A 25,976-nucleotide genomic window follows, 5' to 3' on the forward strand; every position below is an offset into this window, starting at 1 on the left:
CCTATGGGAAGGGTTCTGATATTAGATTATGGGTTGCAAAAAAAGAAAAAGAAAGACCTAAGGGTTATGTGCAATCCATGGGACACACTTAGCTCCCCCCTGTAGTTAGGAAACATAACAATGCAGTCAAGCATCACATGCATCAACTTCTCATTCCAAGCAGTAGTAACTACTTAGGACAGCAGTTCTCAACCTATGCTCTGAGAAGCTCTTATGGCTCCACGCATACTTCCCAGGAAAATGAAAGAAATAAAGTTGAATTAAATTAAAGAATAAGAAATAAAAAGTAACACTACCTCTAAACACCATTAACTTGTAAGATATAGGGTAGACCTCTTAGGGGCTCCACCACAGAAATTAATTCTAAAAAGGGCTCCATGAGTCAAAAAGGTTGGGAACCCCTGATTTAGGAGGCCTTGTGGTTCAGTGGTTAAATGTTGGTACTGCAGCCACAAGGTTGTGAGTTCAATCCCAGGGTCCCAAGGTTGACTCAGCCTTCTAGCCTTTCATGGGTCAGTAAAAAGAGTACCTAGCTTGTTGGGGACAATTGGCTTACAGATTGTAAACCACTCAGAGTAGTGGTTCTCAACCTTTCTAATGCCATGAGCCTTTAATATAGTTCCTCATGTTGTGGTGACCCCAACCATAAAATTGCGGTTCCTAAGACCATCGGAAATATGTGTCAAAGGGGCTATGACCCACAGGTTGAAAACCAGTGGCTTAGAGAGTGCTCAGTTCACTGATAAGTGGTAGAGAAATGTAAATGCTATTGCTAAATAACTGGCTATAAAATAGACAAGACATTATTAAATTCTCTGTCCTTTGTGTGGGCGACTTTTGTTTCTGTTCTCAACAAACTTGTCATATTGACCGAATTGCAACAGTAATTAATTTTATAAAAAAGAAAACTAATCATTTGCCCCATATCACAAGCCTCATCTGAAACAGGGACTCCTATGCTCTTTACAATAGGAAGCTTTCCTCACACTTTGCAAAGGCACACAAGGGTGATTCACATCAGAACTACACTCAGCCCTCCGTTTTCACAGGGGATCCATTTCAGACACACCCACACCCACAGCGAAAATGGAAACTTACAGATATTCAAGCCCTATAGGCTTGAATGGGGGATGCATGCCCCATTTTAGCCTCCTCTGTTTGCGCCTCGCAAATAAGCAAGGGTTGCAGATCTGAAGTCTGCGAAAATGGAGAGGCAACTGTATTGTAGCAAGAAAAGATTACTGCTCTCCCACTTGGGTTCTGCACTGGGACTCCCATGTCTTTACAAAAACCTCTCTCAGGACTGAAACGTATGTAAGATCATGTCTAATTTGGTTATAAACCTGCAAATTTGCACTCGATTTAATTCTGAAAATTCAGCGAGATATTTACAATCAATAACTAGAAACTCCCTAGTTTGATCAGTCATTCCCTCCAAAGTGAGAGGAGCAACCTAGGAGATTGGAAAACATGTTCAGTTTTTGACTGTAAGACATTTCTGAGAGAGGGACAGAAAACCTGGGACGAGGGACTGGTCAGGAACAGAGAACAAAAGTCTACAACTGATATCCATCTGGTACAGCATACAGCATGACAGAAGTTGCATATTAATGCTTACACAGAGGGCTCTGAACACAGAATTTGTTGAAGCCACCTCTTGAGGCAACTGCATATCTTTTGTCAGAGTACTCACTCTAACATTACACCCTGCTCCAAAACATGTATGATGCATTAAAAATGATTGGAAATCTTTTAGATTTTTATCTTGTCTTAAAATTAAAAACATTATACAACTTCTACTTTGCATTCAAATTTCTACAGTGGTTTTCAAAATGAGAATTAGAATCAGAAAATCAATTTCTCAGTAGTTCCAATAATTTCTGCTGCACTATTATAGTTTTAGTATTCCATCATGCAACTTTGCTTTTTACAACAGTAATCCTTCTGCCAAAAAAGCCAACAACCCAACTATGCCATAAACTCGTTTCATTGCACTGATAATTTCATATTGCCCCAAAGGCCAATTAACCATTTTCAGCACTGTGGGTACCAATGGCCACAATGCTCAGCCCTAAAGGACCGTATCACATATACGATATTATCAGACCTGCGGATACTGGAATTATCCTCATAACCTACAGGGGAACAAGACATTTTTGAAACAGTTTGCTGCTGTGCAAACAGTGTCTGCTACTACATAAGCAGTAACAGTTGTCTCTTAACTACTGTTTTATGGATTGCAACTTGTTTTTAGATAGATGGAAAGATAATAGTTTCACACTAAAAGAAAAATACAAACCCTCTAATTACTATGACATAGTTCTGCTGATTTTAATATTTTGGTGATTGACTTCTATAACCAGCAACTGCAGAACAACTGTTTTGCTCTGAAAGAATTCATAAGGCTAGCCTGCACAAAGTTACAAAAAGTATCTTCACCCTTACATCTACAGAAGTAACTGATCAAATATTACCACCTTTACCCCTAAAATAATACAATCAGTAACAGATGTAGGTAGCAGGCTTGCATTTTATGGAAAGAGAATCCAATGGTTGGCATATTTTTAAAAAAGGAGAAGAAAACTTACAGTGTGTCTCTAGCACTCTAGCGCATTTTAAAAAGCTGAATTTCTGAACACGTTCTCAGAAGTGGGTACATACCGTTGGGTAATTTTGCAGGGCCCCCCACATCTTCTTGACAGCCCCTGTGCCACTTCTTTAGCACACTTCTAGTTTCTGTTGTTAGAAAATCAGAATTTTTCTCAGGATCTGCTTCCCCTGAACTCCAGGAGTGGGGATGCGGTCTGCTTCCTCATCCTTACTTTAAAACCGAGATTAGTAAAATCATCAGACCCTTCCAATACCAATCCACTAGGTTTTTCATGGATTATTATGAAAATGGCAATCATGTCATAATGACGTGTTTAGAAAAAGGCCATCCCTGATAAGGATGGGATATGAAATTATACTCTAGTTTCTCTTTGACCTCTGAGAAATATCTTTTGCAGATCTCTGGAATTTTTTTAAAGAGTTATTTTCAACAGAAAAGTCTTATTCTACTGCTTCTCTGTGCCCCTGGAATGCAGCAGAGCTAACAGTATCACACAAGGAGGGGAAAGATCTGTCTCTTCTAAAACCTTGTCCTTGAGACACATTTAGAAGCTTTACTCCCAGTTTTATACCTGGGAGCTCACTTCCTGTTCTCACAAAAAGATAGTGAGGCACTGTTATTCAGCTTGGGTTACATATGCCTGTCCCAGAATAATTTCTGTTCTTGCAGTACATGAAATCAAGTGAAAGGCCGCCCTGAGGGTCGAGGAGGAGGGGTTGGTATCTTGCTCTCTAACTCCTGCCAGTTTCAAGTCCTATCTTTTCCCCCCAGCTATCATTTCTCTTCCTTTGAGTTTCATCCTATTAGACTCTTTTCTCCTCTACAGCTCCGGGTCACAGTTATCTATCGCCCTCCTGGCTCTGCCACCCAGTTCCTCTCTGACTTTGAATCATGGCTGACATTCTTCCTTTAAGATTCAGTCCCCACTTTGATCCTAGGTGACTTTAATATCCACGTTGACGATTCCAATAACCCTAGAACATCTCGCTTTAACTCTCTGCTAGCTTCTTTTGGCCTCCAACCACACTCCAACTCTTCAACTCATTCTCTTGGTCACTGTCTTGACCTAATTCTTGTTGCAAACTGTGCCATTTCTGACTACCTGGCACTTGACTTTCCACTATCTGATCATCATTTAATCTCCTTTGCTCTTACTTATACTCCTCCTCCTCATCATACTATTCAACGCCATTTTCGTGATCTTCAATCTGTTGACTCTAACCATCTTGGTCTGACCCTGGATTCATCTCTCTCTTCCCTAAATCTCGGGGATTCTGCTGATTCAGCAATGTCTTTTTTAACTCCACTCTTTCCTCCACTCTTGACCATTTTCCCCCTGTCTCTGTACGCACTTCTTCCTCTAAGACTAGACCTCAGGCCTGGCTTACCCCCAACATTAAGTTTCTCCGGTCCTGTTCTAGAGCGGCCGAATCTTTGGAGAAAGTCCAAAGAGTGGGCTGATTTTATCCATTTCAAATTTGTTCTTTCTTCCTTCTCATGTGCCCTCTCTATAGCTAAACAAACTTATTATAAATCATTGATCTCTGCCAATGAGAGGCACCCGCAGAGTTTGTTCTCCACCTTCAACACGTTGCTTAAACCTCCCTCTCCTCCTGTCTCTTCATCATTCTCTCCTAATGACTTTGCTAATTATTTCATCTCTAAGATTACCACTATTTGCTCTGAGATAGTCCCCCCCCCGATTCTTCTTCTGCTCATAATCTTCTAATGCCCTCGCCTAACAAATTTTCTGTGTTTCCTCCTGCCTCTTTGGATGAACTCTCTACACTTCTGAACTCTTCCAAACCTGCAACCTGTTCTCTTGATCCAATTCCTACTCGTCTTCTAATCTCTATAGCTCCCTCCTTTCTGCCCTCGCTTCTCCATATCTTCAATCTCGCTCTCTCTACAGGCTCCTTCCCTTCAGACTTCAAACATGCTCTCATCTCCCCAATTCTGAAAAAAACCTTCTCTCGACCCCTCCTCTTTGTCTAGCTATCGTCCGATTTCTCTTCTTCCTTTTCTTTCTAAGGTTTTGGAACGGGTTGTTTATTCGCGCTGTCTTGAGTTTCTTGAAGCCAACTCCATCCTCGATCCCTTTCAGTCTGGTTTCCGCCCAAGGCATTCTATAGAGACAGCTCTCACCAAGATCTCGAATGACCTTTTACAGGCCAAGGCTAATGGCCTTTACTCTGTTCTCATCCTTCTCGATTTGTCTGCAGCCTTTGACACTGTTGATCACTTTCTCCTAATTGACATACTCTCTGACCTTGGGTTCTCAGACTCTGTTCTTGACTGGTTTAGATCTTACTTGTCTGGCAGATCTTTTGCAGTAGTTGCAGGTGGTCAGACTTCTTCTCCTGTTCCCTTATCTGTTGGAGTTCCCCAGGGCTCTGTTCTGGGTCCCCTTCTGTTTTCTCTCTACACACTGTCCTTAGGAAAACTCATCAGCTCTTTTGGTTTTTCCTACCATCTGTATGCCGATGACACCCAGCTGTATCTTTCCGCCCCTGACCTTTCTCAAAGGCTTGAACAGCAAGTTTTGTCTTGCTTCACAGCTGTCTCGCAGTGGATGCGCTATCCGCGTTTGAAGCTCAACATGTCCAAGACGGAGCTTCTTGTCTAAGCCCACCCTTCAACACTCCTTTTCTGTCTCTGTGGACAACATTTCTATTCAACCAGTCCAGCAAGCCCGCAGTCTTGGTTTTATCTTTGATTCTTCTCTGTCGTGTATCCCTCAGATCCAGACCACAGCCAAGGCTTGTAGATTCTCTTTATACAATATTGCCAAAATCTGACCATATCTCTCCGCCTCTACTGCCAAGATCCTGGTCCATGCCCTAGTGGTCTCACGACTTGATTACTGTAACGTCCTCCTGGCTGGGCTTCCTCTTTCTCACCTCCGTCCTTTAATTTCTGTCCAGTATTCAGCTGCACGCATTATCACTTCCACCCACCGCTCTGACCACATCTCTCCTGTGTTGGCATCCCTTCACTGGCTCCCCCTCCCTTTCCGCATTCAGTATAATCTCCTGCTGTCGACATTCAAAGCCCTCCATGGACTGGCCCCTCCTTACTTATCAGACCTCCTTTCTCCTCACCTTCCCACCAGGGCCCTCCGTTCTGGTAGTCAAGGGTTCCTGTCCCAGCCCAGGATTTCCTCTGCCCCAGCCCGGATTCGCCCCTTTTCACTTGCTGCCCCTCACTCCTGGAACCTTCTTCCTCCACAAGCAAGAGCCATCACTTCTTTAACCAGCTGCAAAACGGAGTTGAAAACCATCCTGTTCAGAGAAGCCTTCCCAGGCATTGCATAATTGTCACTTACTATTTGATGTTCTTTTGGTGCCTGTTTATCATACCATTTCCTGTATTGCTATGTACTATATATCCATTATCCTACTTGAGAGTATGTATTTTCCCTGGAAGATTAACCATCCATTATGAAGACAAGCCCTCCCTCCAGTCCATCTGCCTTGGTCCAGGCCTTGGAGGTAGAGAGGAACTGCTGGACCTCTTACACTTTCCCTCCACCACTCCCTTCTCCTTCTGTGTCATGTCTTTTTAGATTGTAAGCCCGAGGGCAGGGAACCGTCTAACTAAAAAGATTGTATGTACAGCGCTGTGTAAATTTACAGCGCTTCATAAATAAAGGTTAATAATAATAATAATAATAATAATAATAATAATAATAATAAGGTAGAGGCATTACAGAATTATGTCTCTAAAAGACAATTACCATTAAGGGGCAATGTAGAGACACAAGATCAAGTGTGAGGTGGTAATTTAACAACAAAAATTCATCATCTCAACTTTTTAAACCTTTTTATCAACTGAGGCAAACACATTACAGTATCCATTATTCACTAAAACAATTTGAAGCCATTTAAACCATGTTCTTGTAAAAACTGGATAAAATCATTAGTTTCCAAAGACGTTAATGTAAAGTCATGTCAACTTGGCACCAAAATAAAGTCCACATTGTTACCACACAGGTCTATCACGACCACCACACTACAATAGGGAAGGCCCTTTCCCACATCCTCACAAAAGGTATTGCTCCCAGTGATGGGACAATAACAAGTAACAAAAACAAAATCATAACAAGCATAATATATCAGGACTAGCACACATGAGAACCATTTAAAACAATGGCAGCCATTCGACTAAGAAAGCAGCTACATTTTTTCTTGGTTCCTAAGAAATCACAACAGGCAACTAGGCCAGTCTCCTTGAGAGGTAAATTCTGACACCATTCTTTCATAAGCTGCCTGCAGTATAATAAGTATGACAATGTTTACAGAATGGTTGTGCAGTGGTTTGAGTGTTATAGAGAGGTTGTGTAGCGGTTTGAATGTTGGACCACTTCTCTGTAGACTAAGGTTCGAATCTCCGCTCAGTCATGGAAACCCACTGGATGACCCTGGGCAAGTCACACACTCTCAGCCTCAGAGGGGGAAAAAGCCACCCCTATCTGAACGAATCTTGTCAAGAAATCCCGGCAACAGGGTCACCTTAGGGTCACAATAAATAAAAAATGATTTGAAGGCACACAATATGAATAAAAAGAGCCAACTTTCTGGTTAAAGGGAGCCATAACCCCAAAAGAGTTTATGTGGAACATAATCTAGTCCAAAGACTCTACTAATTTAGTCCAAAGACTGGAAAAATTACAGCAGACAGTACTAGAGTGGGCCCTTGGTATCCAATGGGGTTTGGTTCCAATGGATACCAAAATCTGTGAATGCTCAAGTCCCACTGAATGTAATGGCATAGTAAAATGGTGTCCCTTATATAAAATGGCAAAATCAAGATTTGCTTTTTGGAATTTATATATATATTAAATATTTTCAAACCATGGATGCTTAAATCCATGGGGAAAAATATGTAGCTATGGAGGGCTGACTGTATAAATCTCTGTCTGAAGATGATAACTGGGCTTCAACCACCACTTTATTATCTATTACATTTTTATCTCAACTTTCCACTAAGGACAAGGTTAAAACCAGCTAACAAACTTTACTAAAAAAAGTTTTAAAACACAAAAGCCATTAAAATCATTTTAATAACCAAAAACAATTTAAAAGACCAAACTGAGAAAGAGGTGCCTTCACACCATTTCTAACAGGAATCAGAATGGGAATTGACTGCAACTCAAAAGGAAATACATTTCTTGTATTTCTGCCAAAACTGTTAAAAATACACGAGATCTAATTATCTTTTTAAAATTAATTTCATCAGTCTCAGAACTATTAGCAATTTCAGTCTTACACCAGGGCTTACCACACTCATTGTTATTCACAAGATTTTCATAGTAGATAGAACAAAAATCACTATCTTAAAATGAAAACTGGTTCCTGAAGTGACAAGAGTCTATCTTGCATACGATAAACTGCAAATAACTAAAATGACTGGAATATATGGTCATTATTTAAAGCATTTCAAGAATCTGCATGTACACACTAGTTTATATTCAGTGCCTTCAGATAAGTAGTCTCTGCCTAGAAAGTGAGGATTCCAGAACTCATTTGAAGTAAACAACCATTTTCCTGATTTGCTTTACCTACAAACAGAATTAAAGTAGATATTGTATGTCCTAGGATCACTGGCACTATGGGCTGAAAGCAGTCACAGTTGTGTCTATTCTCTTAAATGCATCAGGCTATTCCATATCAAAATGTGGAACCAAAACACACACTAAAATGTACACACATTCTTCTGGAGGTTATCTTTATTTTAAAATTGCCATTACTAAATAAATAGGAGATCTTCAGTAATCCTGAGCAGAGGAAAAATGTTTCCTTCATCTTCAACAAAAAGATCAACTATCCATCTGAATAGGCAGTGACACCAATGGTGTTCTTTTCTCATATGCCTGTGGCACACTCAACTGGGAATAAGACAATGAGTTATGCTTTCAAATTAAATGTGTGCTATCTAAAATGGTATTAACCAGTCTTCAACATTTTCGGCTTTTGTTATCAGAATATTTGTTTCGCCATGGTGGTGAAAATGCATGTGTTGCAGAAGCAACAATCTATTTAGTTATTTGTTTCACTTCTATGCTGTCTTTCTCCCAAAAAAAGGGACCCAAGGCAGCTCACAAAATAAAACAGTAATAAAACATCACAGTAAAACTTGAAAAATTTAAAAGACAATTAAAATTATCTAGTTAAAATCATATAAAATTAATAAAAACACAGTTAATAACTTTAACAGAGGTAAAAACTTTAACTCATTTATGAGATTTGAATCCCACATTTGTCCCAAAATGGAATTCATTTCAACAATGCTATCATTGTTTGTGCAACATTCCTTTCTCTATACAGTATGTGACGTCTATATACTGATACCATATATGCAGGCCATGAGATAGGTCATCTCAACTCAGCCAGAAGTTTCAGGCAGATTCCTGAAGCAGATAATGTCTAAGCAATAATACTATCAAGTTTAAAACAAATATTTTGGGCTGCTAACATCCTAGACAACTATTGATAAAACTTTATCAAGCAAAATACATAAACCAATCATATTACGTGCACACGTGCATGATGCTTTAGTCATTATGTACCATCTAACCAGAAAAACAAGGAACATTTCAATGACAGTTCAACTTCTATTGGAACTGCCTCCTGGCTGGTTTCTATTCTACTGTTTTCCAATTTCTTCCTCAAGCTCGCTTCTTTCCAGTTTTCTTTACACCAGCTTGCCCTGATGACATAGTAGGGTTTCTTATCCAACAGTGTTATACCACCTTTGACTGCCAATAGCTTACTACTCCATCACAGATTGGCAGAATAACATTTTATTAATCATGACATTTAATTATCTGCTAACAGCTATCATTCTCAAATTATATTTTTTTCACTGACAGCTTAAATCCTTTGGATAAAAATCCGTACAATACAAAATATTTTAAGGGCAATCACCTGTAACAATATTGATATCATATACACACAAGTATATACTGAACATTTTTGACAAAAAAAATTGACCCAAATAATGGGTCAACTTATAGATGGGTCAGTGCTGGAAAAGGGATCCAGTACTAAGGTAGTGACGAGAGGCAGAGGTGAGAAGCCCCTCATATCACAATGGGGCAGGGAAGCAGTGCTCCCAACCCATTACCCCTTCCTTGCCCAAACCAAAGAAAGATAGTCCTCCCTCCTTCCTCACTTTTTGTGGCCCATGTGGCATTCAGCAGCAACACAGAGGAGCCCAAAGAATGCAGTGTGCCCGCTATTTGGGGCCCTTGGGGTGGATCTGAGGTGGCCATTTTTAATAGTGGCTTACTGTATACACCTCTCTGCTGAGACCATTTTTAATATGAGCTTACTGTATAAGCCTCATGAAGCTTGACAATGGCCTGTTACAGACTGCCAAAATAAAGCTGCTTCGGGTCTCTTTGGAAGTATGCTATTTAAATGATTCATGCATCCTAAGAATCCGGAAGCTGCACCAAAGCTGCCCTCCAGTGCTTAGGAATGGAGTGTGGCTTAGGTGCGACCTCCGGACTCTTAGGACCCATGCATCATTTAAATAGCATACCTCCAAAGAGACCCAAAGCAGCTTTATTTTGGCAGTCTGTAACAGGCCAATATCTTTGCAGAGAGGCTTATAAAGTAAGCCACAATTAAAAATGACTGCTGCAGCTATGCTTCACATTCAGTGGACAAAATGGTGGTCGTGTTGCATTCATGGGGTCCCCCACATTGCTGCTGAATGCCATTCTGATTTCAAGAGAGAAGTAATGAAGCTGGGGCTCTGCTTCCATGGCTAGAGAGGCATCTCTCCTCTGCCTCTTGTCATTGCCTTCATGCTGGGTTTGTAATAGAGGCAGGTTGCTTTCCTTAATCCCACCCCCATTTTTTGGGCCACATTTATATTCCTTTTCCTATCTGTTATTTGTTGGCATTTTAAAACCACCACTACCTTTTAAACCCCCCCCCCCAACAATAAATAGATCCTCTCCTTCTCTTTAGCTCTTCCAAAGTATGTTACCTCTATACATTTTTAAAAGGAGAGGAAAATATTTGTTTGTTACATACCATTAACTTTTACCTGTGATTTATTTAGAGATTATAGCAAAATCCATAATTCTGGCCCCCAAACCTGCCATTCACTTATACATGAGGCCAACTTATACACGAGTACAAACAGTAATTCTTCCTGCACTTCGTTTGACAACAGCAACTATATTAACTTGGAAATATAGGTGAAGGGTGGTTAAAAATACTAAAATAAATATCTATGACATAATAAAACTGTTTTTCAGTACAACTGTCAACCAAATCTCACAATAAACGTTTAATTTTTTTTAGCATATATGGAGCTATGGCATCTCATGTAATAATTACAAAGCAATCAAATTAAAATCTTGAATCCCATCTTCGGAAAAAGCAGCATATATTACACAGAATAACATCAGCATCTAAAATTTACTAATGCTTTTCTTTCATAAACACAACAAGATCTTGCCAGCATGAAAAATTAGAATCCAAGCATTTAAAATACAACCACCACCACATACTGCAAGGGCTACCAGAAAATCTGTGCATGAACTAAGACCTCAGTTACAGCAGCAGCAAATCTAAACTCTGAGCTTTACTTTCTGAGATTCAAAGTGAAGCTACATTCTCTGTTCAGTTAAACAGGACATGTTATGATGCTTAGTTATATAAATGTACAAAGCCATATTAAATTTTTTATTAAAGTAATAGGTCTTCCACTTATATTCTTAAATGGTTTCATTTATTGTATCATTTACAATTTACAATATTATTTAAAATTCTACTCTTTACCAACATTTCCTCCCTAGGCATTCGTTTAGTAGATAATACAAAGATTCTTAAGTGGTGTTTAAGTATTCATGGTTCATACGCAATTATAAGCTTAGGAACTGTATTTCTTCTAATTGGAAACTGCCCTATTCATCACTTTCTGTTATGCACCCAAACCCTCACTCCCTTTTGGGGGACAGAAGTGAGAGAACCAACATGTGGTGAAACTGCCTCACAAGAGGGACTGAGGGTTTGGGTGCAAATAAGGTTGTTGGGGATGTTTTTGGGTTGGATAGGCAGCTGATAGGATGGTCCCTGGGGGTCCTTGGTGGGCAATGAACCCCAACTTCTGGCACTTACTTACCCCAGCCCATAATGTACTATGGGATTTCTGAAGTGGGATGAAGAATTCTCATACTCTCAGATCACTGACCATATTGGCTGGGGAAGATGAGAGTTGAACTACAATAACATATGTTAGGAAACATGTCCCCTGTCCCTGATTTACCAGAATCTTTCCCCCTTTTCCTATAAAAGGGATGTCACTGACCATATAAGCATCTACAAATAGTACCTATACTGGGTCTATAATATTTACTTTATAAATAACTGTAAAACCCAATACCTTCCAGATAGAGTCAGAATATCTCAGAACACTAATTGTGAAAGCAGACTAAGAAATTTACCAGCTACATAGTGATTTTTCTGGGCAGGATTCCAGAGGCACCTAGACTGATCTCTTTCCTGTCATCAGCCAATCAACTGCAACATCTCTTTAACAAACATGAATTTAGCAGGCAATTGTCTGTAAAATGTATTGATCTCTGGATGACTATTTAGAGTTGAATTTTTTAACTGCCAATTTTATTCTAATTTGTCTTTTTCCCCCTTTCCCCATCATTTGATTTCCTTATATGGTAAACTGGTTAAGAACAGAACTACTAACGTTTTTTAAACCTACAATTCTCCATGACATATAAAAGTAAGCTGATATTCATATCTATGGGCAATTGGGCATACAAGATCCATCCAGCATTGTATAAGAACCAAGTAAACAATATCAGTAATTGTTGTAATTAATTAAAATATATCATTCAAGAAATAACCAGACAAGAGTTACAGAGGTGTTACTGACGTGCTTTGGTTACAAACTTTGTTAAGTGTCATTAGTTGTGTAACTTTGAAAAGCTTAATCAGATGTTATTTTAATCAAGAGCACATCAATGCGTTAAAATGGCAGCAATGACACACATACATCTAGTGCATACCAAACACAACACTGAGAACATGTTCCACTGATGAAGTAAGATTCAATACAGAAACTTCATAATATAAACATTTCAAACATTACATTCTACGTAAGTGATTCAGGAGGCAGGGGATAATAGACCATGCATAAATCCATTTGACACAACCTCACATTACCACATCATGGCACTCACCCACACCCATCCTTTTTTTAGATGTGATGGAAAAGCATGTAGATTCTTAGCGATATCACAGTAATCAAATATGAAAGCAGCAGCTCCACTCAAGATATTCTTTTCAAATGTTTTGGCTTGAAACAAGCATTCAGCTTTTAGAGGGTTCACTGAACAGTGATGTACATAAAAACTTTTGAGGACCAAGTCTCTCTCTTCTTTAAAAAAGGAAAGGAAACTTCTAATCTTAAACATGTATCAGAGATAGTTAGTGCAGTTTGTCAACAGCAGTTTTAAAAAACAATGTTTAAAAACACACGAACAGTAAGCAAAGCTCTGACTACAAGAGGTACAGCACATGTTCTTTGGTCCACCTATGACTCAGTACAGTGAATTTGAATTTCAAATCTTAATACAGGCATTCTGCATAAATAAAGAAAATGTCATGGACTAATAGTATATACATCAACAGAAAATGGAATGTTAAAAAATATGGGCAAGCTGGGGAAACGATTCAAATTCTTAGGAATCAAAAACAGATTACAGTGGTACCCCGGGATACGAATGCGCCGCCTTACGAAATTTCCGGGTTACGAAAAAAATCCATTTAAAAAAACTGTTCCGGGTTACGAAGGTTTTTTCGGGTTACGAAAAAATTTTTGGTGCTTTTCGGCGCTATTTCACACGAAATCGCGGCTTTTCCCCATTAGCGCCTATGGGTTTTTCGGCTTGCGAAGTATTTCGGGTTACGAAAGCGGCGGCGGAACGAATTAATTTCGTAACCCGGGGTACCTCTGTACTGGATTATTGTTACTATACAACAGTGATTTTCACAAAATTGTTACCAGGAAAAACACTTTCCTACTCAAACTGCTTTTATGTAAAGCACATTTTCATAACCAGTAATGAACAAATTCAGTGGAAATCATGTGGCTTCAAAAGCAATGTTACATTCAATGTTCAATAAAACCATCTACAAGTTTTGCTTCACAATGCTACATGAATTCAGTGGAATGTATAAAGCCAATTATTTCTGTTTAAATTTACTGCTACATTAATCCTGTGTCTCTGTTTTTCTTGCTTTTCACTTTCTAGCCCAAACTGAAATCTCTGTATATGTGCTGTTCATAAAGATCATGAGACTTACTGGACACATCTACACTGCCGAAAGAATGTAGGTTGATATCACTTTAAGCGCTGTAACTCCATCCTATGAAATCTTGAGATCTGTAGTTTTACAAAATATTTATCCTTCTCTACCAAAGGCTGCTGGTGCCCCACAAAGCTACAAATCCCAGAATTCTGTAGGATGGAGCCATGGCAGTCAAAAGTGGCATCAACCTGCATTATTTCAACATGGTAGATGCACCCATCATCTCTAACTACTGCATTATCACGCTAATCTGTGCACAACAAGGGATCAATGTAGGAAGAGGCTGAGACAGGGTGAAGACAGTACAGTACAGTAGTTGCTTGCTATCAGTGGGGGATCCGTTCTGGACCTCACCCCACTCTCACGGATAGCAAAAAATGCAGATGCTCAAATGTACTGTTTTCAATGGCATGCACACCCATTTAAAAAGCTGGGGGTTGCAGTCTGTGGAAGCTCAAATCCGCAGATGGCAGGTGCATGGGTGGAGCAGACACACTGTACTATTTCTGCCACCCATTATGGATTCTCATGCCAAAGGATGGACATCTAAGGTGTTTTTTTTTTTTTTTTTTGGCAGTCCCAAACTTTGCAGCTTCCATCTGTCAAAATGACAAGTATCATAGTTGTACAGCGAATACATATAAACTTTAATTTATGATCACTAAGGGTTTTTATCATTCAAGTAACGCAAAAATACAAGTTGTAGATGACAACTTTAGAAGAAATTTAAAATTTAGTAACACAGGCCATGTTAATTGGAAACATACATACATTAATCCAGGGTTGAAGGGAGAGGCGGAACGAACATAAAAATCCATTACTCTTTTTGATTAAACTAGGTTTTGTTTGCTTTTTGCATTAATGTCTTAATTTTAAAAACTGAATTCAGCTTATTATATTAATACTGTGAAACACTATTTTATGTATTAGAAAGCTTGATCAAACTTTTTAATGCTTTCTAACATTATCAATCCAAAGGTACTAGGATTTGATATGATTTACATCTTTCAGTAAAACTTTGGGAATTATATTGACAAGTTGGTGTATATGGTAGACTACACCAATGTAAGACTAAATCAGAAAATTAAGAAAAATGCAATTCAAATGTTATGACCATAGCAATAATTCTAAACAAAAACAACCAATCCTGTTCTTTTAAAGTCAGCTGTTTTGGTCAAACCTATGTTAATTGAAGGACTTGTTTCTGAACAGCATTTCTTCCACTTTAAAACAATGGCCTGTTACAGACAGCCAAAATAAAGCTGCTTCAAGTCACAGTGGAGGTATTGTGTTTCAATGATGCATGCGTCCAAAGAGTCCAGAAGTCGCACCAAAGCCATGCTCCAGCCCTAGTGTGGCTTTGGTGTGGCTTCTGGACTCTTAGGACGCATGCATCATTGAAACACCAAACCTCCACTGTGACTCAAAGCAGCTTTATTTTGGCTGTCTGTAACAGGCCAATGTGATTAAAAAGAAGCAACTGACACTGGATACTGGTCTGACAATGAACAAGTGACAATAAACTGTTCAAGTTAAAAAGTTTAAAGTGTTTAAATTGAAGCAGTCGTTGTTTCAATAAGAGGGTTAGAAAATAGCTAAAATAGTCAGATTTGTAAATATGCATATATAAATAATCGATTTTTAAAAATGAGTAATTTTTTTTAAAAAGTCATTTGATTTAAACCAATGTTTAAAAACCATGGTTTAACCAACCTGGTTTAAACAAGCCAATCCCTGCATTAATCTCTTTTGCAATACCATACAGAACTACCATAATAGCAAATTAACAGTTTATGCACTCTGCTATGTACACTAGTATCACAATGTAACAGAACACATTTGGCATATTAAATAAAAAGCCCTCGCTAAAATTCTAACAAGAAAAGTAGATTGTGAAAAATTTACTTCAGAGCTAGCTTTCAAAAGAAAAAAGTGTTTAAATTCCATTTTTGCCCTAAAATTATATGATTAAGTAACGTTCCCTAATTATAACATACAGATGACATTAGTTTTACTTTTCAAAACAGAATAAATGTAAGATTCATCCTAAAAGAAATATTATTCATATGGAATTATTCTAGAGCAGGTAATAGAATTTTGGAAAAATCAGGGATACGATTAACAAACAAAAAGCAGAATCCATGGTTACCATAGTTACACATACTCTTTGTTGTGTTTCAATGCCACATGATCTGATTCAAAGAAATACACATCAGGCTCTTCCTCCTCATCCTCTATAGCATGAAGATTGGCACTCTCTTTGGCAGATGGTAGCGATCCAATAACAAATCTAGCTTCTGAGGGTGGTCTACTTAGTCCTTCATCTATATTGTCCCCAGAATCACAACCTCTCTCTTTTTCATTTGAAATAATGTCTGTCTTTATAGTAGATTGATTGATAATCGTAATACCTGATTCCACATTCTTTTCAGGTACACTATGATTGCTCTCTTCAATGTGTCCATTTTCTCTATATGGGGAGTTATGTTTTGTAGGGCTACCTTTTGTAGGGCACACCCTCCACGGTGATGTTCTCAGTGTGTATCTGTGTTCTTGAGATTCTGGTGCCGATATAATTTGGGATGGAATGCAGTCCAATACTGATGGTTCAGGTTCACCTGAGACTAATGTACTGTCTTGACAACTGTCCAGGTTATTGTTGGTATTTTCAGACTGTTTCTTTGAGGCACTGCAATCCCCTACCACATCTACTTCCTCCTCAGAATCCCTTAATAAAGATGACTGGATTTCAGAAAAGGACCCTGTACCCGTACCTGACCCATGTGCCTGATTAGCAGTTTCCTCAGGCAAACAGTTGTTCAACTGGTTGTGGTCCTCCAATTTTACCTGTTCTTGTGAATTTGTGCAAGGCACACTGTGGTCTACAAAACTGTCTTCCTTACTCCTATTGAGACCAAACGATGAACGAGCCAATGTGTTTCCATTTTCTGTTATATTTTTTTCCTTTGATGAACAGAAATCAGCATTGTTCCGTGTAGTGCTCCCATCAGACTGACAGTCATCACATCTCGAAGCATCTGAATTTCTCCCATCAACCCCATTGACAGACTTACAACCTGAAAGTTCTTCTGACACTGAGGAACTGTTAAATCTTTCTGCACAAGCATTCACCTTTTTAACTTCCCTTTTATCACTATCGTCCAATATAAGACATCGACAAGCTCGTTTAGGCCCTGGAGTGACCGCAACATTGTCAGATACTGAGCTTTTGCGTTCCAATCGTTCTTTCCCGGTTTTAGAAGGCAGCACTTCTTCTGAACTATTTTGTGTCTCTGAACGTAGGCAACGCTTATTTCTCTTTACAACTGGTGAGACAGGTTCCACTTGTTTCTTTTCACAACTCTCCACAGTTTGTTTCTCAACAACATCCTTTTCTGAAGTTGATAGTCCTCTCTTTCTAGGGCTTATCCATGATTCTCTAGAATTCTGCTGTTTCACATCATTTGTTCGCCCACTGTTGTTTCCCTTCTGTGTCTGCAGAGAGTCTGATTTCTTCTTTGGTGATTTTGATCTTACTTGTGGAAGAGAAGAAACTTCCTCTGGATGAGCGATGCTACGGTTTCTTAAAGTTCGGCCACAAAAATTTTCATCCAAACCATTTAAACCCACTGTTGATCTTGTGACACGAGTAGATCGAGAAGCAGCCATACTATGGCAAGTCCCTAAAGTATGTTCCTCATGATCCACTCATTCGGAGACCTTCAAAGAAAGGTAGACAAAACAATGAGAAAAGGCATGGCCTACAGGATCACTTAAGCTAACATTTTAATTATACTACTAAAATAATATTTCTACAGCTCTAGTTTCCTTGTTTTGATATCAAGACAGTCATCTAATTATTCTTATCATAGAACTAGATGCTTAATATTAACAACATTACTTACATACACATCAAAAGATCAGAATATATATATTGACACTAACTCAGAAATCTAAAATGAAAACAATTTTTAACAGTAAAGACAAGGCTTTTCTGAAATATTAACATAAATCATTATTTCTACCATAGAATAAGCAAAAGAAGGATTTCTCATGCATTTAAGAAGATAACAAAATTCTTATCAGCTTTTAACAGCTACTTTAAACTTATGATTCAGAAACAGCACCTAACATTTGTAGAGAAAAATATATGAAGCAATGAAACCATTATCCACCACAGTGGTTTCCAGACTTGAGTCTGAGATGTTGTTGGCCTATAATTCCCACAATTTCTGATTGTTGGTCATACTGGCTGGGGCTTCTGGGAGTTGCAATCCAGCAACATCTGAAGATTCAAGCTTCAGAATCCAAAGATACATCAGTCTAAGAGTAAAGCAGTGATCTGCACACACACCTCCCCCAAGATAACTAGCAAATGATACAGACAAAAAAATGATAATTTTCTATTTGACATAACACAATTTGTTCACCTCAAGCAACTAATACAGTATGCTGACAACAAATAGTGTTTTTTTTTTAACTTATGGCTCAGCAGCAATTCAGATAGACGGAGGTGTAAAGCAAATATCCTAGAGATAGATTGCATGCCACTATGTAGTCACAGACCATTTCAATTCACTGCTAATGCCAGGCTTCTGTAGAGCTGTGTTAAGACATGCCTTACAGATATTTGTCTAACGTTATGAAGGTAACTTCTTGATGCTGAATCTCACAGTCATCTCTCTTAAGCTGTGTTTTCATACTCAGGAATCACAGCAGCTTGGCTCTTTCCTAAGTGATCAGGATATCATGAGAAAACCAAGACCATGTGAGGGACTACACCCCACATTTAATTCCAAGAAGCTTTTGAAAACTGGATTGATATCAAAAACCAAGAACCTTTGGGAAACTGCACTGGTATCAAGGGGAGCTGTAGATTAAAAGTGGAGATGGCCTAAAACCCCAAAATATCAGTTTCAAAAACATCAGAAGTAGAAGCATCCTGAACTCAGAAATACTGTCATCTTGTCTAAGAAACAAATGAGGCTATAATGCTGAGCGGCAAGTAAGTCCCAATGATCTGAGCATGGCTTATCTCTTAGTAAGAAATGCACAGAACTGCACCACTACTATTTTTTTTATATACTTCAGTTCCCAATTTAGGTTGAAAAGGGCAAAAATTTGGACCAAGAGCCTATGAAAGAACTTCTGGTAGCACAGAATGCCCACAGAAGGCTAAACTGGACTGCCTGGCGCATACCTCCAGCAAGGGGCTGGCTCTTTCAAGAGCTACCAGTTGCATCAATGAATTTAGGGTCCTCTGAGCTGACACATTTAAAGAAAGGTTAGCACTTATGGAGGTCTATTGCCACTGCAAGACTTCCCCTTGTAAAGGGAGGTATTAGATATCCCCCTACATAACTGGTGAAACAGTCAAACCATCTGAGGAACGGTCTGTTTTGAAAGTTTTTACATTGTAGTGTTTTTACATTATAGAATTGTAATGTGTAAGAACCTAAACATGGTACTTTATAGGCTGGTGATTAGGAGGACTTTTCTTCATTTTTCTTTCCACAAAGTTGCAATGGAGTATTTGAAGCAGGAAAAAAAACACACAAAAAACCTTGTAAGAACCAAGAACCTCATTCATTGTTTAAAAATATTATTTGGCATTTAAAATGTCTTTGAGAACAGAATGTAAGCCTCTACTTAAGAAATTTTAATGGCCAAAGAAATATACCATTCTGGGCAACAGACCAGATCACTATTAAGTCAACTCTAGATATTATGGGTAATTTGTAACAACAGACATTTATAAATTTAGTGAGAATTAAATTATTTGTCTCCACACTGACACAAACAGTGGTGAACACAAATGTAAAATAAAATCTACTGACATCAATATGGGGACAATTGGCAGGCAGCTTTAAAACCATTTCTCAGTTTTTCCATTAACTGAATGAAATATTGGGGAAACAGAAGTTGAAGAATGTTTTTGACCTATGTGATATAATAACTTTAATACAGGCATTTCAAGAGTCAAAATTTGATATATTGTTTCATTATATATTATACAGAACATTGTGGACACAATAAAGCAATCTGCCATATGTGTCCAAAGAAAACAATGACATCAAAAACCAGCTAATGTAATACTTGGCAAATAAAACAGGACTCTCTTTCTATTCATCCAGTTGAGATTTCTTTTGTATTGCTACAGTCTATATTAAAAACTATACCAAGGAACTTTTGAGCAAGAAGTAGCTATGAAGATTTAACTGATAGTAAGTTCAAGAGGTTGAAAAAAGCATCCTTTCTTCGATGCTTCATAACTTCTATAGTTTTGATAAGATTAATCCACTTTAAAGATTGGATTTATGCTGAACATATAAAGTCAAAGTTTACTCTATAATGGCAGGCCAATTGTTAACTGCTGTCAAGTTGACTTCAGTTTATGGCAACCCTATGAGTGAGAGCCCTATAAGTCCCATTATTAACCACACTGTTCAGGTCTTGCACACTCAGAGCTGTTGGTTCCTTGATAGAGTTCATCCATGGTCTTCCTCTTTTCCTGCTGCCTTCCATCTTTACTATCATTTCTAGTGAATCATGTTTTCTTCTCATGATATAACCAAAGTATGACAGCCTTGATTTAGTCATTTTGCCTTCTAGGGGGGGAGTTCAGGCTTGATTTACTCTAGAACTCATTTATTTATTTTAGCAGTTCACAGTAGCCACAGACCTCTTCTCCAACACTACATCTCAAATGTTGTCCTTCCAAGTCTTATTTCGGTTTCTTGACCACAGGCACCATTCTGATTAATGACTGAACTATTTTAATGTCTCCACTGTCAACTTTACAGTTCTGCAAATTGTCTGTGGCTATTACAGTATTTTTGTTTTATTATGTTCAACAGCAAACCTGCTTTTGTATTTTCTTCCTTGACTTTCGTCACTGATTATTCCAAGTTTTTTTAGTACAGTCTGTCCTTCCCTTATGCGGGGGATCCGTTCCAGACCTCCCCCCAACATAAGGGGAATTCCGCGTATGCTCGAGCCCCATTTAAATTAATGGGGTTCATGTACGCTGTGGCACGTGTGCACCACGAGCACATGCACCCATCATGGGGCGCACCGCCCCTTTTCCCAGCATGACTTTCAGTGTATGCTGTTATAAAACAGTGCACCTCAGTCAGCTAGCCTCAAAAGATGTGGCTCCCCTTGCCTTCCCTTCTTTCTTGGAGAGATGTCTGTTAAAGGGAAGAAACTAAAAAAATACAGTTTCTTCCATGAGATGGTTCTCACTAATACAGGGGGTTAAGAAAAACTCTTTATCAAAAACAAACAGACAAACAGACTCCATGGGGGGAGAAACCCCCCCTTCCTCCATGAGTGTTTTAAAACAATATAGTCAGTTTTTTCTGCTAAGAGGTTGCTTCAAATCCTATTCAGACATCTTGCAGAGCCCTGAGGACTCTGCCACAAAGACCACAATTGCCTCTTACCTTGTCTAGATAGTTACATTTTAAATAAGAATGCCTGCTGATGGGCTTGCCATTCTACTGCTCCCTGCCCTGGATAGGCCTATTATAACAAGGTCTATCTTGCATATGATGAATTGGGCTCAAGGCCATGAAGGTTCAGGCTGCCAATCTCTTTCTTTTAGTGGTCTCAGGAAGCTACAAATTCCTTTGCATATTGTTGGGCATGCTTTGATTGTGATTTCCTGCATGGCAAGGGGTTGGACTTGATGGTCCTTGTGGTCTCATCCAACTCCATGATTCTATGGTTTTATGGTCATAAGGTTAGCTGCTGTGTGGGTGAGTGTCTTATCCCTGATTGGGTTTTCATGGCATGGTCTGGTCCAAACAACACCATTGTTTACTACCTTTGGGGCTGGAAAAACAGATTTCCTAGTGCCTATGCCTTGTTTTCTGCTAGCAAAAACGCTCAGATTTAATATACCATACAGCTCCATATAGAGACTTACACCAGCCACCTATATGCCCACAGCTTGTAAATATGTGTGTGTGTGTGTATATATATATATATATATTCCAAAAAACAAACAAAAATACGACACAGCAAACTATGATTTTACTATTTATATAAGAGACTCCATTTTACTATGTGATTATATGTTATGTGCCTTGAGTTTCCATGGATTTGGTATCCATGCAAAGTCCTAAATCCAACTCCAGTACATATTGAGGGCCCACTATACTATTTTAAATTTAGGTTTGTGTTCCTTTGACAGATCCCTTTTGTGGAGAAAACTCTCTCCTCAAAATTAGATACCAGAGGGCTATCCTTGCCAAGCCCCCTGTTCCCATTTCATGTCTCCTTAATCAGCAGTTCATTTAGCCGAGAGACCCCTCAGCCTTCATACAGGTTGAGGATAGCCTGCTACATGGAGTTGGGGTGATTTTTGAAGCCTCTAGACTAGTTCATCCTCAGATGAAATCAGACTTAATTCTGACCACATGCCCTGTTAACACAGAGTGCATCTATGCTTCTGCATGGACTCACCAATGTCTGCGAGATAAAGGTTAATCCAATGTCTTCTGTGCCTAACCATGGGATTAGTCTTATTTTACACAGGTTCACAGATGTCCCAGTAAAGAACTGCACATTGTTTTGAAATTTTAATTGGAAGTCAGACATTAACATTCCTCTTTCAGAGGTAAGTCTTAATTACTACAAATGAAATCACCTTAATATCACCTTCATTGCTATAAACAGTTGACAAGGTGATCAGTGGTAGGCTGGAAGATGCCATAGGTCCAGATTAGATCAGATTCTATTCTAATTGATCACATAATCCACTGCTTGGGCAAGTTCTCATCAACTGCTTCAGGTTTTCAGTGGCTGACCTGCTATAGTCCATCCAAGATGACATTAAGCAGTGACTTGACCTAACATGGTTATAAGGCAGGTGTCTGCCATCACGTCGTTTCTGCTCCATACGAGAGCAGCTAGAATGGCAGCCATCCTCACATTAAGAGGCTGTTGAGGGGAGTTTTCCAACAGGGCCTGTCCACCAGACATCGTTTTCCATCTTAGGATGTGAACACGGTCTTAGAGGCTCTGACGGTTGGGCTGATCAAGTCCCTTTGGGAGGCCTTCCTCAAACACCTCTCCCTCAAGGTCATCTTTCTCACGGCCATTCCCTCCGCCAGATGGGTGTCAGAGCTGGGGCCCTGTCGGTACGTAAAGACTTGTGTATTTTTAGGCCTGTCTCAGTGTGCCTTCGTCCAGACCCTACCTTCGTGCCTAGGGTCAACTCAGCCTTTCAGGTGTCACAGGACATTCTCCTGCCTTCATTCTGCCCCGATCCTAAGAAGGACTTGGAAAAGACCTGGCACACATTGGATGTGTGCAGAGCCCTCAAAATCTACATCAAGAGGACTTCAACCTTAGGTCATCTGAGATGTTCCTTTCCTTTTGCCTGGGCTCTTTGGGGTGCAAGGTACCAGTCTCGACTCTGAGTAAGTGAATCAGGTCTTGAATTCAAAAGAGCTACCGAACTCTTGACCTCACTCCACCCAAGGGGTTGATGGTGCACTCAACCAGGAGTGCATCTACCCCTGCGGCCTTGGCCACTAGCGCCTCTCTGTCAGATATTTGCAGGGTGGCCACATGGAAGTCGCCTTCGACCTTCATAAGACATTACAAACTGGACGTGTCTCAGTCCGCAGAGGCGTCATTTGAAAGGAGGTTCCTCCAACAGATTGTGTCGGGGGCCACAGTCTCCTAGCAGCACCTCCCTCCCAGTTCGAGAGGGCTTTTGTAAATCCCAGATTACAGGAGGACAGGACCCTCTCTGCTGGGAAAAGGAACGTTGGGTACTTACCGTGACATGTTCATTTCCTGCAGAGAAGGGTCCTGGCATCCTGCCCACCCGGGTGCTGCCTGCGGCCTCCGACCCTGCCTGCCTGTTGGTGGCCCTGCCTTGTTCTTCTTCTTGTTGCTGGATTGGTTTTTCTGAGTTCTTGTTTGTTCTTGGACTAGTTTTTTCTAAGGTGTTCTAGTTAACCCTTAGCTGAGGTTACTGAAGTTCAGTTCCTTGATTACCTTACTAGTCGCTTGGCTTGTTATTGACTGAGGCTCAGGGGGGCTAGCTCCTCCCTATATAGGGGCCGGTCTTTTGTTTATTGTCCCTGCCTACAGGAGCAAATAGGAGGAGCTAAACCCAGATTACAGGATGCCAGGACCCTTCTCTGCAGGAAATGAACATGTCACGGTAAGTACCCAACGTTCCTTTTCCCAGCGTGACTTTCAGTGTATGCTGAAAGCTGCGTATGACACATCACGTATGATGCGGGCACACTGTATGGTGTTATCTAGATATCTTTAATTGTCGCTGCTCCTTCCTCCAATTTTCATGCCCCTTCCTTCAAGTCTAATCCTGTGTTACATATTATATGTTGGAACATACAAGTTAGACAGAGTGATAAAATGCAGCCTGGACATTGGAAGATGGCACCATACTACTAGCAGATAACAACAAATGCTTGGAACAACTTTGGGGAAGGGGAATCAATGAAGAAAGATAATCTATTAATTTGAAATGTGGTGCTTGAAGAGTTTTCTACAAATCCCATGAACTGCTAAAAAGACAAATAAATGGGTCACAGAGCAAATCAAGCCTGAACTCTCCTTAGTATGATGGCTAAACTGAGACTATCGTACTTTGGACATATCATAAAAAAACGTGACTCAGAAAAAAAAAAGATGTGTGGTAAGATGGAAAGCAGTAGAAAAAGAGAAAGCCCACATTACAGATGGATAAACTCAATCAGCTAAGCCATGGCCAGGTTTGTGAGACCTGAGCAGGTTGTTGATAACAGTTGACTTGGAGGTCTCTCATTCACAAGGTTGTACAGTGGACCCTTGTTATACGCTGGGGTTTGGTTCCAAGATCCCCCGTGTATAACAAAATCCGTGTATGCTCAAGTCCCATTAAATATAATGACATAGCACAATGTTGTCCCTTATAAAAAATGGAAAATCAAGGTACATTTATACTTTTTTGGAACATTTTCAAAGCGTGTATGCTTGAATCCGTGTATAAAAAATCAGTCTATAAGAAGGGCCGACTGTATTAAGTCTCTTTGATGGCAATTAACAATAATAGAGTGTTCAATTCTTTCCTTTTCTTGACAGAAAGAGTAAAGTGTCATCTATTATTAGCTCTTTCCTGAACTACATCTACAATGATAGAATTTAGTGGAGGATCCTGGAACAGAAAAGCACAGTCTTCATCTTGCATCCTATAAAGATAATTATATTTTCCTCAATGTAGAAAGAATTGCTGGAATGCAATTCCCATCAGCCCTAACTAGCCCAACCAAAAGTGAAGAGTGCTGATGGCTGCAGTCCCAACATCTGGAGGGTCACATTTTACCTACCTGTTACAAATTATCTCTCTACCTGAATTTTATGCTGTTTTGATCTATTCTTGAAGTGGTTTTTTTAACGTTGTCTTATTTAATTGACTGGAAGTATATTATGTATTAAATTTGGATGTTATTTGATGGAATATTTTATAATTCTGAATTGCTGTCATTGGTTTTATATTTTATCATGCGAATGGCCTTTGGCTTAAGCATTAATAAAGATTGATTGATTGATTGATTGATCTATATATATCATGAGCTGATAAAGCCAGCTGAACTCAGTGACAAACTGTTGACATCAACACAGCACAATATTTTGGCTTAGATATTTTTGAAGCAGAAGATCCTTGATACAGCATGATGCTGGGAATCCTACAGATGATAGTTGAGTACCATCTCAGACATGTGAAAGGAATTTTTTGATACTGTGTTGTGCTCTGTTTCAGATACAACAGAAAGATGTGATCTTTGAGAGTCATCCAATAGCTGAGGTTATGTATAGAGATGCCTTTAACAGATAGAAAGAGGCTTTGGCAGTTGAGTTTGAACAAATATTTCAGCGAGAAAGACCAAATTACTGCAAATTTGTATGAGCAATCTAACTACTTGATTATTTCTATTCTATGGTATGAAGGCTAGAAATGCTCAATGATGTGGAGTCTTTATAAAGACAAC

General features: G+C 39.3%; 1 protein-coding gene across 3 annotated transcripts in view; it reads right to left on the reverse strand.

Moving 5' to 3' along the window:
* Positions 1-25,976, reverse strand: part of ZZZ3 (zinc finger ZZ-type containing 3) — a 77,439-nt gene that overhangs the window by 26,487 nt on the left and 24,976 nt on the right. For all 3 annotated transcript variants that reach the window (XM_042461583.1, XM_042461581.1, XM_042461582.1), the window contains exon 2: positions 16,127-17,682. In XM_042461583.1, the coding sequence (XP_042317517.1) occupies positions 16,127-17,631 (1,505 nt within the window). In that variant the 5' untranslated portion in view covers positions 17,632-17,682. The remainder of the gene's footprint in view (positions 1-16,126; positions 17,683-25,976) is intronic.

This window comes from Sceloporus undulatus, chromosome 4, assembly GCF_019175285.1.
Source record: "Sceloporus undulatus isolate JIND9_A2432 ecotype Alabama chromosome 4, SceUnd_v1.1, whole genome shotgun sequence".
Classification (NCBI taxonomy): Eukaryota; Metazoa; Chordata; class Lepidosauria; order Squamata; family Phrynosomatidae; genus Sceloporus; species Sceloporus undulatus.